This window comes from Pholcus phalangioides, unplaced genomic scaffold (genome assembly GCF_987345545.1).
Source record: "Pholcus phalangioides strain wild (caught in Gottingen) unplaced genomic scaffold, Ppha-v1.0 ptg000037l_1, whole genome shotgun sequence".
Lineage (NCBI taxonomy): Eukaryota > Metazoa > Arthropoda > Arachnida > Araneae > Pholcidae > Pholcus > Pholcus phalangioides.
In genome coordinates this window covers 3,693,054-3,709,743 of record NW_028301624.1, presented here as the reverse complement: position 1 = coordinate 3,709,743, position 16,690 = coordinate 3,693,054, and the positions used below count along the sequence as shown (strand labels likewise).

The 16,690-nt window shown below is 36.8% G+C and overlaps 1 protein-coding gene across 1 annotated transcript; it reads right to left on the bottom strand.

The window, feature by feature from the left end:
- Positions 1-1,647: 1,647 nt before the first annotated feature.
- LOC149065937 (chymotrypsin-1-like) lies at positions 1,648-11,116 on the bottom strand. The gene is made up of 7 exons (XM_089253342.1): positions 10,936-11,116; positions 7,995-8,079; positions 7,686-7,762; positions 7,384-7,505; positions 5,436-5,722; positions 4,356-4,495; positions 1,648-1,962 (listed from the first exon to the last, which is right to left on the bottom strand). The coding sequence occupies exons 1-7, from the start codon at positions 11,017-11,019 to the stop codon at positions 1,747-1,749; spliced, it is 1,011 nt and encodes a 336-aa protein (XP_089109468.1). The 5' UTR covers positions 11,020-11,116; the 3' UTR covers positions 1,648-1,746.
- Positions 11,117-16,690: the final 5,574 nt, after the last annotated feature.

Here is a 16,690-nt window from a genome sequence, read left to right as displayed (position 1 = left end):
CATTTTGCCAAGTTTTATAAGAGAACTTTCATGAAACTTTGATAGTGTACACCCCGGCCTAAGCATGTTTCTTCTTATTCCTAAATTACAGTACGATTACATGGGATGGTGACCATAAAACTACTGTACACCCTTCATTACCAATTCACAGAAGAATATTCAGAATTTGGTGTCGGTTTTATTCTTCGCCGGGTAAAAGGAGGTCCCACACGATAATAAGAGGTATCCCATGACTTTTGGCATTTCAGTGTATATGAAAAAAAGACGAATGAAGTTTATTTGACTTAAATCTGTGGACTCTGTGATATTTCAGAATGAAGGAATAAAAATTAAAACAGCCATCTTTATTAAATTGTGATAATGAGAAGATAATTACGAGCAAAGCAAAATTTCCCACATCAATTACCATGTATATTATATGGATATTTAGATAAGTAGTTACTACCAGATAGACCATGACAATGTATCAAGACAAAGAGTGTGCTCTGTGAGTGAGATTTCTAGAGTCCCGTATGGGGTTTCTCTCAACTAAGTGGTGGGGGGGGGGGGGGTGAATTGACAAAAACCTTTTCAACAAGCCGAGTCGTCTTGACATTCCCATGGGTTCTCGGAAAAAGTGATATTTTATGGCACTTTTTGCAGCCAGAAGCATCTGTATACAGGGTGTCCTGTAATTGCTAATGTGGCCTTTATCACATCAATCGTCCGTGATATAGTTTTAGTTTGAAAAATGCTCAAAAGGCATTCAAAAATTATCCTGCTCTAGTTTTCAGTGTAAAGATACGACGTGTAACAACATAATGAATCTAAATTTTAAAGTTGGTGCCCTGTCTCTCCTGAGGCAAAAAAAATAATTCACGTTTGCGATTGGCTGAGATATTCGAATTCAAAAATCGGGGAAAGTTTAAGAAAAAAAACAGCATAAAAATGAAGAGGAGCGATGTTCATTAATTTTTTCTGTTTCACAAATTTTCTTAGTTTTGTGAATTTGAATATCTTAGCGAATATTGCACTCATAGAAGCATGGAATTTTTTCTGTTGGCCTAAGGAGGAAGCAGGGCAAGACTTTCTGATTGGAAGTTGAAGGACAAAGGGGGCCGTATGAAAATTTAGATTTTTTTATTTCGTGACACACCATATTTTCACTCTTAAAACTGGTACAGGGTAATTTCTGAATACCTTTTGAGCATTTTTTGAAATTGTAATCATACCTCTGCGACGAACGGTTGATGAGATAAAAGCCGCATCAGCACTTACAGGACACCCTGTACGTCTGTAATTCACATACATCTTCCGTAAATCATAGTACGAAATCCCGTTATCACATGCCTTCCCCCCCCCCCCATGCTCTTAAGGGCTCCTGGCCGACTTATGTTTTAAAAGACGTCATTGTTAACAAATGACTCAGAAGAAAATAATACTTCAAGTTACATAAGATTATATAAGGGTAATTATTTTCAATGGCCTGTAGTGATAGTAAAGGGTCTTCATGACACGAGATTTGAAATGTAAATCTCGTGTCATGAAGTATCATCTTGATGACGTCCTGCTATGTTATGTTAATTAAATGTGATTATGTTCAGAATAACATTTCTTATGAAGTAAATTATGAGAAATATATATTATGGCAAATACTCGGCGTTATTTATAACGTGATTTTATTGCTCGGAAAATTTCGACAATCGTGTTTCTTATGTAATTATGCGGCCTGCAGAGCGTCTCCGACTGTAGATAGCAGCTGATCCATTAATAATAGCTGATCTGTTTTTCATCTATTATGCAAGGTTTGCAAGAGGCACTCATTGAGTTCGCATGGATCCAATCCGCATACTCAGTCACATTGACATACGTCGATGGTGTACCCGATCCGCAAAATCCTACGTCCAAGTATGAAACGATGCCAACAAGAATGTTAGTCCCGTGATTGGCTGAAGGCAAAAATATGCCACCTCCTGAATCACCCTGGAAATATAAAAATAAATTTTACATTTCTTAAATGAGAGAAAATAACTTTATGTGCGAATTCAAAGTTATTCTTGGAGCCATGCGTGAATCAAGCATTGCTTAGTCACTTACTTACAGTGATTGCATCTATATGGGATCAGTAAAATGTACTTCTATATTATATTAGAAGTACATTTAAAATAATATAGTAAGTAAAAAATATTCACGTACAGGTTGAGGAGAATCCAAAACTGGAATTCCATCACGTATATAACTTTATCGGAATTTATAAGGTGTCTGATGGTAATATGACCAATTTTCCGTTGTTTTTCATTCGAAATTTGATGTTCTTATGCTGTGTTTGGAAACGATTTGATTTTTTTTGATTGGGTGATACGTAGTTTCGCACCGATTTACCATATTGTGCCGAAAGTGTCATGCGTAAAATCCCGTTGTTATTTCCGTATGACACATCTGTATTTCTTCACAGGTTCCGTTATTTCACAACTTCAGTTCGTTAATCATGACATGCGCAGTTTTCAATGCTTTTTTCAACAGCATTTTCATCGTAATTTCGATCTGAATAAAATTCTGTCTGTCAGGGACATAAAATTAGAGGCCATGAACTCATGGAGTTCATATCCTCCTCCAGACCAACCGTGGCACCCTCTCTGTCCCCCTAGGGGATAGGATACTGACTGGAGTTCATGACCAGATGAGAACCACATTAGAGCCCATGAAAACTTCATTAACTTTTTTCACCCCTAATTTTTTTACCTGTAAATAATCGATAGCGATCTTGTTAGAAACTCCTCAAAATTTGCAAATTTGTCACTTTTGGCGACGGCTATGAGTCCTATTGCTAAAGGAGGATGTGAAGGTGCAACGCGAAGCATCCAGATTCTTCTTAAAGGGTAGTTTTCTGCCCGTCTAGTAGCGCCACAAATTTGAAATTATGAAATAGCATTCTTTCGAATCTTCGTTTTCTCGAAGCTTTCCCCGTACTTGTCAAAAGTGATGCTCTCACAAGAGAGGAGTCAGTTTTGTTATACTTCATTCTGAATGCGAGAAATCTTATTCTGTAGGTCGTTCTTTGGTTAGCGTGTATCGCTGCTTGTGAATGACCGTAAAAATTGTTCCGTGAATAAATCTCTGACGTCCTGCGAATTATTTCACCCTCTGCTTATTTCAAGCGCATGTGTGAGACATTATATCCGGAACAATATCATTATAAACGTGCATGTGGAAAACTACATTATTAGATTCATCCGACAGCACTGAACAAACCTTTTTCTATATATTGACGAGTGTAGATTTGGCGGCTAAGGGCGGTATTCAACGACATGGTATAACCCTTTTATCTCCCGACGGTACTTTAAAGCACCACGATAAATAATTTGTTTTGAATTAACTAATTCTTTCAAATACATTGTTCTGTTTTGTCTTTAATTAGAACTAAATTGACCAACCAAATAATTTACATGATAACTATCTATTATCGGCATTACATTTATGCTTTTACTTTATTATAATATTCTTCTTATTCTACTTTCCGCAATGTCGGATATAAAGGGAAAGTCACTATTTTTGGATGGGACGGATTGGTTGAATTCAGGTTTTTAACTAATCTGTGTCGGTCGATCTATCTAAAAATAGAGAAAATAATTTGAACCATGTCGGGGTGAGCACCACCCTAAAAAAACGTTCTGTAATTAACGTTTGGTAATTGTTTTTCTACTTGTTTTATCTATAATCATCGCAACTACCCTTATCATCAATTTGCAATACAAAGAATTTCAATAATTTATAAAGTCCAGAGGTGCTGGATTTAGTTAACGCATAGAAATTCCATCACCGATAGAATGAACGGCGCTGTCGAAGGTTTTCTCGATATACAGTCGGATCCCGTTATAACGAACTCCAAGAGATCGGATTCGTTACAACGAAATTTCGTTATAAAGGAATTTTAGGTATTTGCATTATCGCTATGTAAAGATATCTGGGAGATTAGAAAAGTGTTCGTTGAAACGGGATTCGACTGTATTCGTAATTAGAGCATTACTTAAATAAAAACAAAAGCATGTGTAACAATCGCGTCTTAACGGAGTTTTAAAGTAACCAGAGGTAGTCATAGATTTCTATCTCTGTTTGATGCAGAAATTGGCGGAGATCGGCTGAAAATTGCAGATTTCTTTTGAAAAAAGGGACACAATTGAAAAGCAATACGTATATTGATTGATATAGAAATTTCTTCTTTTCCTTCCTCCATTTTATTGGGCAATTGCCATTGTGTGGCTTTTTCGGAACTTGTTTTGTGAAAAAAACACAAAAAAACACCCACACCTTTTAATTATTTTTTGTTGATTGGTTTTTGAAGTTTATGTTTTTGCAATTGGAGTTATTGTACTCACGTGGCAAGCGTCCTGGTTCCGGTTTCCTCCGGCGCAAAATTTTATCCTTCTGTCGACTGGTCTGGCCACTCGCTTATCGCAAGTGTCATAGTCAACCACCGGAAGATAAACGTATTGCAGAATTGATGGTTTGGAAAAATCTGAAGAAAAAAATTTGAGTGAATACATTTTAAATGAAAGGCTGCAGCATGTATACTCAACCCGTGACCCTTAGATTCATCTGGTGTGGCCGGGGACCTGAAACCTAATTTTGTAGTCTTGAACTAAGTGGGTTATTTACAGATCACTTAAATGGCCAGCGGTACATTTTCAGATCACTTCAGGGACCCCGTCACTGTTAAGATTACTTAGTAGGGACTCGCGGCGCATTTTACAAATCACTTGAGTAGCCCATGGTAGAGTTCTACACCAACGTGGTACTGTTCCAAATCACTCGAACAGCTCGCTACACAGATACGGATCACCTAAGTGATCCACGGCACAGTTTCAGAGTATCTCAGTGGCCCTCGGTGGGATACCACATCACCAATGTGGCATAGTTCTAGATCATTCAAGCGGCCCGCGGCAAATTACCAGATCACATATCCTTTTGAAACCTGAGTCAAAACTGATCAAAGAAATTTTCTCCCGAAGGCTTCGCCGAATTTTGTATAGAGCGTTCGGTGAGCTCTGGAGATATTTATTTATGTGCCTATTATGCTTTAAAGGGGTTCTTTTATAAGTGGGTGTGAAAACATCTACTTAACTATTAAAGGGAGCCCCGGGAGACTATAGTTTGAGAACCACTGGGCTAAAGGAGTGAAAAAGAGTATCTAACCCAATTGAAAAAGAAATCGATCAAACTTCTACGACCAGAGTTAGGCCATAATAAAACATTGGTGATGTTATAAACGTATTCAGAAATAAAGCAAAATAATCTCCATAAATTTCAATCAAATTTTTATCGATTCCCATGAGTGTGTTTACCTTAAATCTGCAAATCTGGTCAGTCTACATCTAGATATTTCATGGAAACTTCTTCATTCTCGAGAACTATAAATGGAAATCATGGGAGGGGGGGGGGGAAACAAAAATCCATACCCACAACATGTCGTAGACCCCATCCAATGGCACTGAGCATGGTTCCGGGCTTCATTGCAAAGTTCTCGGACGGCATCATGGCCGCTTTGACGTCGATTCCGAGGAAATAGTCGTATCCTAATTCGACTGGTGGATCAAACTCGATCAGGGCGATGTCGTTGTTATGCGTCAATTTATCATATTCCGGATGAACTACGTATTTTGTGGATATCCTCGATATCTTCCGGCCATCGTCCAATACGTTCACGTTGCTGATGCTCAAAACAGCGTAATCTCCGCTTGGGAATCTGGTTAATTTATTTAAGAGAAAGTATCCAATATTAAAAATTCTATACACTGATATAGGTATAGTATGCATTATTTTATGTAAGAATTATAATGTAGAGCAGGGGTGCACAACCTCCTGCCCGTGGGCCAAATGCGGCCTACGAAAGTTGGTCCGGTAAAAAAGTACAATACAAAAAAAAAACATGAGCTGACCATATTTTGGTCGTAAAAATACGGAAAATCGTGATCCATACGGGATATCGCAATTATCACTGAAAAATTGCTAAAGCCAAGTTGCTAGTAACAACCAAAACAATTGTAAAGGACTATTAAAGTTGGCAATGACAACCAAAACGGTCATGGGAAAATACAATTACCAATTACATCCAGAACACATTTCTATTTCAACTAAAAAATTGTCAAAGGCAAATAAAGTTGTCAATTATAGGCGAAAAAAATTGTCAAAGGCAGGTAAAGTTGCCGTCTATCGCTCAAACTGCTAAAAAAAATCACCAGTAGCGGGAAATATAGGGCTACTGCAAGTCGCAATGGGTTAAAACGCAATTCACTTAACGAACGTATAAGTGACAACTAGATAATACGTGGGTGGCACGCAGTTTAGACCCCTTCAGAAAGTCGCCAACTGTGGCACCTCGGAAACCTTTGTTTATTTTTTGCTGTGCTTGCCTGCTTCAACTGGATTATAATGGCTTCTCTCTGTTTGCTACGGCTTTAATCCTGCTCAGTGAAATAATATTGCCATGTTTTCGGTTGTGGCGGAAACAGAGTTGATATTTTCAGTCCGGGGGCAGGGCCCCCCGTTTTAACGGCCGGAGGAGCGAAGCGGCGTCGTTTGCGGGCCTAGTTCGGCCTGCAAGTGTAGTCACTGATAAAGTATTCGGAAACGTTTTTTTTTTTCGTATATATTACATTATATTCGCGAAAATATATATTTGCAATATATATTGTACTGTGGTATTCATTTTTTTCTTCTTGGCGCCAAGCAGTGCCAAGAAGGGTGCTTATACTACTGCTTTTTCCTCCTTTTCAAGTTTTATAAGCGAAGGTTATAGCCTACTGGCCTTGCTTAGGTTTTGTATATAATAAATAAATGAACTTTTATCAGACTTTCATAGTGTAAGGCCGGTATTACACTATAAAAGTTTGGTTAAAGTCTTTTTATAAAACTTGAAAAATGCAGCCAATAAGGTCAACGGTTGCATTTTCTAGAATGTAACCAATAACCTTATTGGTTAGATTTTTCAAGTTTTATGGAAGGAATTTTACCAAACTTTTATTGTGTAATACCGGCCTAATGCTGGCCTTGGTAAAATGTTTACCGGTCTCCGGGCATTTAATGTAATCGTTTTCATTGTGATAATCGAATTAACACAATTTAAAATATTTAAAAAATATTCTGAAAAATTCACAAAATGATCATTTTTACGAAAAATAGAGGAAATCCGCATTATATTCAGTAGGATAAAGTGTTATTTTGTTCCCTGGAAAAATGGGACGTATGAATATAACCACGGCTTGGGGAAAAACTGTCGGACAAAACACTTGTGGTCCCCGAATGATTGTACAAATAAAGTGTTTTTTTGTTTTGTTTTTTCATTCGTCCGATCATGTGTCAAGGTGTCAATCGCACCAGTGATGTGTGTTAACTTGAAGTACTTACCCGTAACAACAGTGAGCAGCTGTCAACACGTGTCTGTTTGTGATCAAAGTCCCGCCGCATCGGCCATCCTTATCGTAGGCATTCGGTGTTGTCTTAGATGGTGTCATTAATTGAATGAAGACCTAGTGAAAATGATATTTGCAGAGAGTGAGCCGCAGTGAAATAAAGTTCTCGTCGATGTGGACATGTATATTACAGTTTACAAGTACTCGTACATCAACGATTTCCTGTTAGAATTGTGAATATCGTTATTCTTGTTAAATTAGGACCTCGAATTGAGTGTGCATGAAGCGAAAACTTACGGCGTATGGAAACATTCCTTCACTAGCGTCCAGTCCACCGACGATAAGTTGTGAAGGCGAGCAATCGCATTCCGCACCTGTAACAATAACGAAATCAGTTTATGCACCGAATCGAAAACTATTTTTATTATCACATCGCAAGCGAGGGACTGACATTTCAGTCCAACCTCGTCTGACTAGAATATAAAACTCGTTTTCCAGCTGCAGAAAGTTGCCGATTGTGTGGAATCCTTATTCGGATTAACCCACGCGCAAATATTCAATTTTTTATTTTGATTTTATGGCAACAGAAAAAAAATGCATTCATACGTTCATCTCCAGCGTATTCAACCCTCCTCATGGGAAATTGTTCATAGGGTGAACGCAGCATAAATTTGTTTGTATCGTGTGTCCTCTAGAAAAAAAGAGATTTTGATTGAACATGAACATAATATGTTTAACATTCAAACACTCAACTGAAATAGACCTTCAGCAAACTCTTATAACGATCTAAGAATGGGGAAGGTTTGAGTTGAAAAATAAATTAGCGTGTGCGAGACTCTTCTTCTGGAAACTCGGAGCTCTTATCAGGATGAAATCAGTGTTTTCTGGCATTACTTTCCAAGATTATTATGACATTAATCTTGTCTTAATAATGTCTTGGGTCAATAACTAGTCTCGTTAATGCTATATTTATCTAAGTAAATACTACTTACTGCTACTTGACCTCTAATGCAGCTCGTACACATTCCCTCTCTCTGCAGAATTTCTACTTAATTAGTAATTTTTATTTTTCGAAAACGTTCTCCAATCTGGTCTATCGTCATCAGCAATTTACTACCGATCGAATTGTGCCGGAAGTGTGAGTATAGTGTTATACATGAATTTTTGGTGCTGTCATCTATATTTCAGATTTTGAGTGACGTGTAATGCTTGAATACTTGTAGCGTTGTAGGACTGTTGCACTATGTGGCGAGACTTTTTAACTGAGGAATCGTCTCGCATTCCCGCCTCGAAGTTAGGAGACGCAGAAAACTTTAGCCGACTACCATTGTACCATCCTGGCGGTGTATATTAATTATTTATTAATAATCTTATTAATAAATAAGTATAAATAAGTATGTACATTAAGTATTAAGTATGCTATGTAATTAATACTGTAAAAAACACTGGTCTCAGGTAGTAATTATCTCCAAGTTTCGAATTGTCGCCAATGATTAATTTATTATTATAATTCGTCAGAAGGTGTCGCTCTCGCAGATTTATCAATAGACTTTTCAGTTTCAAGCAGAAAAAAAATAATAATTGGAACTACATAAAACTGATTATATACATTACTTTCATTCTTTCAAACAGAGCACAACTCAGGTCTATCACCATAGGCAATTTACTACCTAGTGAGCTATGCCGGAAGTGTAACTGTGTGTGTACCTAACAGTGTGAATGCGTATGTAGAAGTTGTGTGTGATTTTTCAGTGCCGCCATCTATATTTCAGAAGTGAAGTAAGCGATGTGTTATGACTGAACTACATTTATACTGTTTGTAGGTCTGTTGCTGTCTGTGATGTACAGTAGTAGTATATACGAGACATATCAGATCGATCTTCAGTCTTTTTCTTGAAGCGAAACTTCTCTAGCCAGCAAAGAGTTAGTCTGTTTTACGGAAAATCGGCGTTCATTGAAACGCATTTATCACTCCATACACAACACAAGTCTCAGATAACGAAACTATGCACGTGAATGAGAGTTGTTTCGCCTATATTCGCATCATTTTTCACCACTTCAGCACCTGGAATCGCGCTAAGCATTTCATCCTGAAGAGGATAAGTTCTTTGTTATAATTTGTTAGCCGTTTTTTGTTAGCCGTTCAATTAGTATTAGATAGATATTTGGAAATTTCTGAAATCAAATATGTTTATAGGTCTTATTTTAGGTAACACAAACCAATTGTGTCATACTCAGATTATTTCGTATCCATCGTATGATCTACTGACTTTCCAAATTTCATATTCAGGTTTTCGCTTCTATTGTCACGCTATTTTATCATATTAATGATATCACCATCTCCTAAATATACAGATGATGTATCATCAGGAAATTAAGTCAAAATTGTTCATTTTCAGTTTCCAGAAGTAATTTAAGTTGCTTTCAGGCCTGTGCTTTCAGGCCCTTCGTTATTAACATTATAACTTCGATTAACAAGCTGTATGCCATCCAAGCAATGTTTACTTCAATTCGCGTAAGGCAAAAATGCAAATTCCGTGGTTAATGTTAGCGAGTGATGAAAGTAGTAACACATTCCGAAAAAAATCAAAATTTTACGTTTTACTGAAATGATATGCTTTTGTGGGTATCAAACAGACTTTAGGCCCTTATCCGACAGCTGAATTGGTGTAGGTGGTACTGTATCGGACTGTTAACCTGAAGACCACAAGGTTCGTAGAAGTAATTTTTTCCCCCCTCGTGTGAAAAAGTTTCCATTCCTTGTAAAAGCTTTAATTTTTTTTTAATTTTTCTTTTTGCTTCTCTTTTTCCTTTTTGCAAAACGGCTGCGCTGTCATAAACACACAACTTATTGCATTTTGAATAAATTTTTATTGAATTACATTGATGTCGGAATATTTTATCATGCGGGAAAACTGTTGTTAATGCATTTTTAAACTTTATTTGACATAATTTATATTGTATTGGAATATTTATAATAATCAAAAATTTTCGAAAATTCGTGAATCTAGTCATATCAGACCTATAAGTTTCACTTTTCTCGGGCGAGATTCTCACACAGATTCTGTAGTTGCTCATTCACGAATTTCCCAATTATTTGGAGAGTAAAAAACATTTCATGGATGTCCAGGTAAAAGCCGACCTCCATGACACCAAGAATGGGAAACATTATTTTCCGCGCGGAAATGTAATTTTATACAGTGTCCTTTAAGTGCTAATGCGGCCTCTATCTCATCAACCGTCCGTCGTAGGTGTGAACCTTTCTCGTTGGAAATTGAAGGACGGGGTGAATCGTATAAAAATTTAGATTTTATATTTTGTTATACACTGTATTTTCACTCTCAAAAATGGTACAGGGTAATTTTTGAACGCCTTTTCAGTATTTTTAAATTGAAACTATACCTCTACTATGGATGGCTGATGAGATAAAGGCCGCATTAGCACTTACAGGACACCCTATATGTTTCTAAGATACATTTGTTGTCTGGACATCTTTTCATATTGGATACTCTATGTAGTGTCAAAGAAAAAATCGAAAAGAACTTACATTTATGGTTTCAGATCCGCTAACAAAACGCACTAAGACTTGAAGTACAATTTCAAGCTTTAAAATCACCGATGCAGATATCATTTTCCCGTAAAATATTCAGGTACAAAACTGATAATTTCTAAAAGATTTCAACAAAGCAAGAGCAAACGCCTTCGGTGTCTGGAGAATTGGTGATAAATGAGTATCTCCCGTCAATTGGAATGAGAATTCATTCTTTTTTTTCACCAACAGGTGTGAATTTCTTCATTCTGAGTAATTTTCCCGGAAAAAATGCATTCATTCATTTATTTGAGATAATGCGCCATTGTAAGATAGGAATCGTAATGACCTATTCATTCGACTGAAATGATATGCAGGAATCAACGTTTGCAAGGCAGGTGGGGTAGATCAACTGTACGAACGGAAACAATTGGTATTGTGACATAAACTTTACACATAATGGCATTACAAGATGAATATGAAGAAAGCAATCTCAAATCATGTAGGCTATAGGGAATTTCGGAAAAATAGAATAACTTGAAAATTGACAAACTGATTTATTAATGCAAACGCATGCAATAAACAAAACGTTGAGGGGAAACTAAATGAACAGAATTATCAGAAATAGAATTCTTTTCTTTCTCGCCACATGTCAATTTCATCTCAAACAATCACTTTGGATTCCTTCCTAATAAAAATACAGAAACTGCTCTACTATCATTTACTAAATCATTTGCCGCCGAAAATATTGATAAATAAAAAAAAATGCAATATTTATTGACATAAGAAAAGCTTTTGATAGTGTGAATCATTATATATCACTAAATAAGTTGTCAAATTACGGAATCATAGATAATGCCTCCAATATAATTGCTTCTTATTCAACCCATAGATCACAATCAGTGAAAATCCACAATAGCCTTAGCACCCCATTAGAAGTAGTGAATGGTGTTCCTCAGGGCTCTGTCTTGGGACCATTATTATATTTCATATTCATAAATGATTCATGCAACTTAAATATCAAATGGCAACATAATAACTTTCGTCGATGACACAGTATTACTTTACTCAGTTGACGACTTCCAATGTCTAACTAACCTAATCAATACAGATTTAATTAGAATTCGAAAGTGGTTTATTTCTAACGACCTACAGGTAAAAACCCATCAAAAACTGAATTTATAAAATTCTCCTCCCAAACTAACATTTAAATTAACCCCTAATTTTATTTTCCATGATCATAATTGTACTATTAGTTCTGATTGTAATTGTTCATGCCTTCAACAATCTTTTACCCTTAATGGTCACAAGGATCGCTTTTTCGTAAGTGTTGTTTCATACGCAAATACTGAGGTATGTGGAACACATGTACCAACAGTGTATGTGAATGTGACGGATTATGCGGATTGGATCTACGAAAACACCATTAGTGCCTCCTGTGCACCTTGCATAATCGATGCAAACAGAATCTCCTGTGGAGTGACGAGCCATCCACATTATAGTCAATGGAAACTTCCTTCGGGATGACTGTTGAAGTGTTCATCAACGGTCGGAGACCATCAGCTACCTGCATAATCATTTGAGAAACACTACTGTCCGAAATTACGAAACAATAGAATCACGTTATAAACTACGTTAAATATATGCCTAATGAATAAAATTTTTATTTTAAAGATTCTCACAATTAAAAGTGCAGATAAGAGTGATCATTGTAGTAATTTCAAGGACATCATTAAGATGACATTTTATGACGAAATTCGAACTTCACATAATCCACTTATTGTCGCGAAGCTAAAAAGATCGTACAGTAAATGCCCCGACTAAGGATCAGGATTTCATAAGCTCTCCATCATAAAAAGAGCTATAATGCTTAAAACAATTTAACCCCTTCAAAATCACGGACGTAATATTGCGTCCAAATACCAGCGGAATAAATTAAAGCAAGTTCTCTGTGTATCTCCTCTCTTTATATCGAAGCTTTGTAGTAACCCTATGAATTGAATGTTGCATTTTATTTCCATCTTTTCTTCCTATACTCCTGTTAATGATTCCCCCCCCCCCCCACACACACACATGCAATGTTTTTTTTTCCTACTATATGCATGTAAGAGCGAAAGACAACACGTAGGGGTAAGGGTAAAAGACACAAAAAACTCTTATCTACTATATTATCTCTCTTATATTTTCTTCTTTTCCCTTCCTTTTTCTAACGTGCGGTTAGCTTAGCGCGAGGTTATCAGATTTTACCCCGATTCGTCAAATAAAGGTAATCCAAATTTGCTGCCAAAAGCTTGTACGTGAGGTGGTTAATAATTTTGATAACCCTATGTGCGGAGGAGAAGAAAAAAAACAATGAACAATATGATCATCTTTCACAATTTCTCAATCATAATAATAATTAGATTGAATTTTCCCAATGATATTAAGAGTAACGTGTTTATAGTAAGAGTGAATCTGAAGATTTATCTGGAGCAATTCAGAAAGCTACACACTCAATAGCTACACACTTCTAGCTTATCCAATGGAACTCGTCATCATATTTGGACTTAAACTACATCAGATGTATATTGGGTGAACTGCAACTAATCTGCCAAACGAAATAGGGTGGTAGACGAGCCCAAGTGGAACATAAAACACCTTAGCAACCCTGTCCTATCTCTAACCGTTTTCTTGTTATGGTCGATAATGGACTATGGAAGAGAGAAATGCGTCAAGTCTGAATAATCTCCCGAATTCGTGAAGTTTTTTAGCATCAATATACACGCAAAACATACATGGATAGAGCAGAAAGGATCTCATAAGGTGACGCCATTTTTTTTAATCAGAATACCTGGATTTAATGATGAGGTACAGGCGCTAAAAGACTGACGAAGTGCAAAATCGAATTGTCACTAAAATGTGTAATCACCGTTATCGCGAACACTATTCTAGCTAGAATCGGTCAAATTTACAAATAACTTGGCCATTCCATCAGCTTTCGAGAGAACCTACAAAACACTATATCGGTGTTCTAGTTTCGGGAGAAATTCGGCCTTCTGTTCGCAATCCATCACTGGAATCAGCTTTTGCCAAAGTAGACATTTTTTTTAGATTTTGGTGACAGTACAATCTCGCACGTCGCCAATTTCTCAACGCTTGTAGCTCGTCATTAAAAAAGGGCAATCAACATTCCTAAAACAAAATTATGTATTATGAAATGATGTTTGAACGTAAACTATCGTTTAAACGAAAAACTACCAGTGTATTTGATTGAGCAGTAAGAGAAAACACGTGTTGATAATCGAACGAATATATAATATTCATGTTTCCCAAACATTTTCATGTCGTGGACCCCTTGTAGTGAAGGTAAATGCTCTGCCGTCCCTTTGTAGTAGAGATTCCTTGTAGACGTCTTCATATCCAGCGCAGAAGGTCAATTTCGACACCACCCTTCTGTAAAATGCGAAATGTGTTGTATTTGATATCATAAAAATTGAATATCAATTACAATTCCACCGCAAAAAATGTACCAAATGTATTTCAATGGTGGTAAATGGAAATGAGATCCTGTGGACCCCCTTACAAAGTCGGGACCACAGGTTGGGAAACACTGCATTATACCGTGGGCACTTTTGGTTTGACCATGGATTCTATGCATCTCGATATTCAATTGGCAATTCTCCAACACAGACTTGGAATGGACCTTTACCATGAACCCAATCGGTCGTTATTGTGGAGCCGATAGAAGCTGTTTTACGATTGACTCACTTTTTTTGCTAGTGCGATAGCAAAAAAAACACAATCATTCGATGGAACTAGCATAAGATGCAACCACAAAATTATCGATAAAGTTTGATTAGCATGGCCGGATTCTTCGTCCAAATTGCATTCCTTGTTCTCAAACGAAGTCTCCACATCCTGTAGCAATTCGCATACGCAAAATCTTGATGGGGCGGGAAATTTCCATCTCCATACCAGTCTTAAAATTCTGTTCACGGCATGTTACGTTTAGCGGGCACGAGAAGAATCACATCCGGCTCACGAAAGATGTTCCAGTAGAAAAGTATAAACATACACACACAACACAATAAATACCAAGACACAATATATTTCCTTCATTAAAATACGGAAAATCGGGATCCATACGGGAATATCAGCAGTTATTGCCAAAAAAATTATCAAATGCAAGTTAAATTTAACAATTACATTCCAAAAACATTTGTTTAATTGCAAGTAAAGGTGTTAGTTATACAGCCGAAATATGTTTTCAAAGGTCGCTAGTTCTTTGTTAAATTTTACTTTTCGGTAAAATTAACAATAAGATTCGTTACAATCCAAGCTGGTCACACGTCCCGGTTTCCAGGGAGAATCAGGATTTTTCAACAATAAATGCTAAAGCTGTTTGTCTCGTTTTATTTTTCTCGGCTAATCGAAGGTGAAGGGGTTGATGGGGAGGCAGTACGCTTTCCCGTACCGGTGATTTTCCTATGGAAGAAAGAATATTTATGTGCATTTTATACATGAATATTGCTCGAAAACAAAAATACCTGCTGCCATCTATTGGACTAGAAGCAAAACTATCTGTTATAATTCTTTGAATAACATTGTTGTTGGTCTTGAACCGATCGATCTACAGTACAGCGTGTGAAAGTATTATGCACGGTAGAACAAAATAAGTTTGTTATTTTTATTCTGCATTTTCATTGGTATAAATTCCATGCTCGAAGATATCGGTTACTATACATTTAGGTGTTTTCTGCAAGATTTGATCCCACGAGAAACTTAGCAATGTAGCAATTGATATTATCGCGCATAGAGATTATACCGTATGCAACATATAAATGAAAATTTACAGTTCCATTCCACATGTTGTTAATTTTCATGCTGCACATCGGTTTAAAACCAGAAAGAATTATTTTAAGAATCATACCAGATGGTTTTGTTTATATTCAATATGTGGCAGCAGAAGTTTCAACTTAACGTGGCTTCTCGTATTAATAATAGCAAAAAGTATTAATGCATAGGGTTACCTGGTCCGAAAACTGAGAGAGGAGCACGCCTGTGTGTGCACCCTTAGTGACATCACTCATCCCAATTTTCACAATACAAATGGCGCCACTGTTTTGACCAGTAATACCGGCCACAACAATAATCTTTAGCGGTGATTATCTTCATTCAGAGTTCATTCCAGTGCTGACAAAATCCCAATCAGATTCTGTAAAGTTGCCACCACTGAGTATTTTTCCGACGTCCAACTGGTTTCACTCAGTCTTTTTAGCGTCAATCAGTAGTTTTCGAGACTTTTTTTGCTGCTTATCTCTCAGAATTGAAATCTGAGTTGGACTTCCATTGAAAAATATAAAACTTTCTTCTGAAGTTCCAAGAAACAATTGTGCATCAATTTTCGAATTCATTGCATTCGCAAGAACCAAATTCAGGTTGTGCACACAGCAATATATGAAAATGGCGTGCGGGCTTTTACTCTTATCTGTAAACCTGAAACTGTCCCATACATTGTGCTCCCTCCATCATAAGACTGACCAAAACACATTCTTAGAGATAACCCTAAGTCATTCAAGACTGATTGCAAGAGATTGAAAATTATCTCAGATGATGCTCCTTGTAATTCACAGAACGTGACAAATCTTTCTGCTGCTTCACCTGTGGGAGTTACGTACCTTAGAGACAGTGGAAAATGATCGATTCTACTTATGCCAATGGTGGTGTCTACAATAACAGCAAAGAATTCTGCTGCATTGTGATTTCATGAACGATTTTTGAACGTAGTGCTGCT

Bases quoted from the DNA above. Each gene is read 5' to 3' on its own strand.
- LOC149065937 (XM_089253342.1), bottom strand. From the start codon at position 11,019: ATGATATCTGCATCGGTGATTTTAAAGCTTGAAATTGTACTTCAAGTC. The intron at 8,080-10,935 runs GTAAGTTCTTTT...CTTTTTTTCTAG, and splicing joins GCGGATCTGAAACCATAAAT to AGGACACACGATACAAACAA. The intron at 7,763-7,994 runs GTATGAATGCAT...TTATTGTTACAG, and splicing joins TGAATACGCTGGAGATGAAC to GTGCGGAATGCGATTGCTCG.